The sequence below is a fragment of the Condylura cristata genome, unplaced genomic scaffold, assembly GCF_000260355.1.
Source record: "Condylura cristata isolate star-nosed mole 26May11 unplaced genomic scaffold, ConCri1.0 scaffold00275, whole genome shotgun sequence".
Lineage (NCBI taxonomy): Eukaryota > Metazoa > Chordata > Mammalia > Eulipotyphla > Talpidae > Condylura > Condylura cristata.
Genome location: NW_004567376.1, coordinates 2,180 through 5,983, shown reverse-complemented (window position 1 = coordinate 5,983; position 3,804 = coordinate 2,180). Strand labels below are relative to the sequence as shown.

General features: G+C 72.3%; 1 protein-coding gene across 1 annotated transcript; it reads right to left on the bottom strand.

Moving 5' to 3' along the window:
* Window positions 1-52: 52 nt before the first annotated feature.
* Window positions 53-1,009, bottom strand: LOC101632318 (olfactory receptor 2B11-like). Its single transcript, XM_004695770.1, has one exon. It carries the CDS (start codon window positions 1,007-1,009, stop codon window positions 53-55), a length of 957 nt encoding a protein of 318 aa, XP_004695827.1.
* Window positions 1,010-3,804: the final 2,795 nt, after the last annotated feature.

Genomic DNA, 3,804 nt, shown 5'->3' with positions numbered 1-3,804 from the left:
GGGCTCCGCGCTCAGGGGCGGGGCTCCGCGCTCAGGGGCGGGGCCGAGCAGCTCAGCCAGGGCTCAGCCTCCAGATCCGGCCCAGGAGCCGGCGCAGCGCGCCCTTCACGTCCTTGTTGCGCAGGGTGTAGATGAAGGGGTTCAGGGTGGGGGTGATGATGGAGTAGAAGAGGGAGATGAACTTGCCCTGCTCCTGCGAGTAGTGGGAGGGCGGCTGCAGGTACATGTAGATGGCGGGCAGGTAGAAGAGCGACACCACCAGCAGGTGGGACGAGCAGGTGCCCAGGGCCTTGCGCCGGCCCTGCCGCGAGCGGATGCGCAGCACGGCGCGGCCGATGAAGACGTAGGACAGGAGGATGAAGGCCAGCGGCAGCAGCACGAAGAAGGCCACCAGCACGGCCAGCGTGACGTCGTTCACGGCCGTGTCGGCGCAGGACAGCTTGATCATGGCCGGCACCTCACAGAAGAAGTTGTCCAGCACCCGCCGGCCGCAGAAGGGCAGCTGCACGGTCAGCACCACCTGCACCAGGGAGTTGCCAAAGCCGCTGAGCCAGGCCGCGGCCACCAGCCGCTGGCACAGCGGGCGGTGCATGATGACTGCGTAGCGCAGGGGCTCGCAGATGGCCACGTAGCGGTCCAGCGCCATGGCGGCCAGCACGACGCACTCGGTGCAGCCCAGCCAGTGGAAGACGGCGAACTGCACGGCGCAGCCGGCGTAGCTGATGGTCTTCCGGGCGCTGCCCATGTTGGCCAGCATCTGGGGCACCGTGGTGGTGGTGTAGCAGAGGTCCAGGAAGGACAGGTGGCTGAGGAAGGTGTACATGGGGCTCTGCAGCTGGGCGTCCAGCCGCGACACCAGGATGATGGCGACGTTGCCCAGCATGGCCAGGACGTAGGACACCAGCAGCACGGCGAACAGGGGCCGCTCCAGCCATGGCCTGTCGGAGACGCCCAGCAGCACGAAGTCCTTCGGGCGGCTCCCCGCGAAGCTCTGGTTGTCACCCCTCATGCTGAGGCATCTTCTGCGCCTGTGGGGGGCAGGGTGGGTAAAGCCAGGTGCCCCGCAGGGGTCACTGGTCGCCCCCCCGCCCCCCCGCAAGGCTTCTGCGTCCCTGGGGGCTGGTGCCCGAGCTGGGCTGGGGCCCCAGACCCAAACATGACGGGTCAGTGGTCAGGGGGCGACGTGGCCCCGATGCCAGGCGCCCTGGACAGTCCCCTTACTGAGCAGCGGTTCCCCGGACACACCTGGTTCGACTTGGGGCTCCACCCCGACGCCCAGCCCCACCCTCTGCCCAGGACCACAGTGAACACGCCCCGGCCCCACGCGCGCCACACGGCTCCGGCAGGGCCCGCCTGGACAACGCGGGCAGGCCGTCCTTCCGCCCGCCATTTACAGTGACCTGCTGTCCCCAGCGGGGCCCGGTGCTGCCCCACGCGTGTTGGCGGCGCCCGTGGCGTCCATGGCCCTTCCCCAGCAGGCGCTCACGTGGGCTCGGGCGCGGGCGTGTGCTCGCCGCGCGGGGAGGGGTGTCCGCTCGGGCGCCCGCGGACGAGGGGTCTCAGGGTCTGCGTTCGGGAAAGGCTCTGGCGGGGCGGTGGGCAGAGGGTGCTGCCCGAGCAGTGACTGCGACGGGCACACCGCACCTCACCCACGTGGGCACACCCGCTCACACGCAGCGGCAGCCACGGACACGCACTCACACACGTGAACACACACGGCCACACACGCAGACACTCACACATGGACCCCACCCAGGTGGACACTTTGGTCAGTCAGGCCCCCTGCAGACGCTGCCCCGGCCGGCGCCCGAACCGCTGCCCGCGCTGCCGGCACAGGCGTCCAGCCAGCCCTCAGCAGAGCCCGCCCTCCGGCCCCGGTCAGCGCTCCCCATTCTCCCTGCCGGCCTCATGCCTGCGGCCCCCGAATGCCTCCGGGGCGGGCGCCTGCCTGGACTGGCGGCCTCTGGGGAGCCTCTGCTTGGCTGCCCGGTCCTGGCCTCGGGGACTGTCCTGGGGAGCAGCGTCCCCGGAGACAGCTCACGCTGGGCAGCCCTCCTGCCTCCCTCTGCGTCCACATGGGGCTCGGCCTCGAGAGCCACAGCCCAGCGCCGCTCCCAGTCAGTGACCCGCCCGATGCCAGGCTCTGCTGGCCGTCTCTCCCTGCTGGGCCGGCATCAGGCTGCCCCGCGGCAGGCAGGGGCGCTCACAGGGCGCTGGGTGCCCGGCCCCCTCCTGCCACCCGCCCGCCCGACAAGCAGGAGGCGGTGGAGTGGGGACAGCTTGGGAGGGGCCGGCGGGGCCGGGGGCTCGCTGCCCCTGGGCCCCAGGCTCTGTCTCCACGTAGATCCGGCCTGACGCGCCCGCTGCTCAGGTGCCAGGGAGCCGCCAGCCGCCCAGTCCACCCAGACCCGGCGGGGGACCCCCGTGCCCAGCATGGGCAGCCCAGCCCTGTCCTGCACTTGTCCCCGGACAGCAGCTCTGGGCCCAGCGAGCGCAGAGGTCAGGCCCTGCCCCCTGGCGTGAGCCCACGGCCCAGGCCCCTGCTGCTACCCTGCCCAGCCCGCCGTGAGTCCACTGCCTCCTGTCCCTCTGGCTCCGGCCAGGGCTCTGCCCTGCCAGGTGTCCTCTGTGGACCTGGGGCCTGTGCCGGGCTGAGCAGTGCTCAGCACTGGGCTTCCCTGCCCGGGCCAGGGCCGGCGCCTCGTGCCTGGACAGCAAACGCTGCCCCGAGGGCGCTGGACCGGCCTCACCTGAAGCTGCCTCCCTGCAGAGGGGCGGCGGGCGGCGCTCACCTCAGGCGGCGCTTCCCGAGCGGGCGCGGCGTGAGCTCGCTGGCTCGCTGGCCGACCCGAGGCCTCCCCTTCCTTCTTAAGGGCGCTGCCCGCTCCCCCGCAGAGAGCCTGCGCCCGCCGGCTGGAGCCATCCCTGATGTTTTCTTTAATTAGCGTCTGAGGGGCTCGCGGGGCTGTCTGGGGTGCAATTAGCCGCAAACCCTCAAGGCCGGGGCAGGGGACGGGCGGGCGGGGCCTAGGCTGGGGCTGGGCGCCCGAGGCGCGTGGCCGCCGGCAGCCGCCTCTCTGGGCCTCGCCCCCCACGCAGCCCCCCTGCCGCGGGGCCCAGCTGTTCCTGTGCTTCCCCACCGGCACACGGACGCCGAGGGGGTTGGGGGCGACGCCAGGGCCGGGAGCGGCCCAGACGGCCCCAGCCGTGACCAGGTGCGGGGTGGCCCTGGAGACCCCTGCACCGAGCCTGTCCACCACCGGCCGCACACTGCTGGCCACTGCCGCGGGCCTGCTCGCTCCCTCTCGGCGCCCCCTGCGTGGGCCTGAGCCCGGCATCCTGGCGCCTGTCCGCGCCGGCGCTGGGCCAGAGGGCCTGCCTGTGGTCAGCGCCGCCCCCTGCCGGCAGCTGCTGCTGACCAGCGTGGGACCCGCGGCTTCCCGGGGGCCCTGTCTGGCGGACACGCGGCTGCACGCCACGGAGGCGTCGCCTGCCGGCCGGGACACCCATAATTCCCATTTTTACTTAAATCGATTAAAATAAAAGTGCCCGGGCTCCCCGGGCCCGGCGTGTCTGCCCAGCCGCGGCCAGTGCTGGCCCCGGGCACAGCAGCTACCGCACACGGAGCGGAGGGCGACCGCTGGGGCGTGTCAAAGACCAGGCCTGAGTGTCTCACCTGCAAGCTCAGCTCGGCAGCCGCGGGAAGCCATGAGGGGAGCAAAGCCGCCCAGGGCGCACCGGGGAGCCGCAAGCAGCGAGACCAGCGGCGGCCGCCACCGAGCTCCGAGCGCACACGCGACGCCT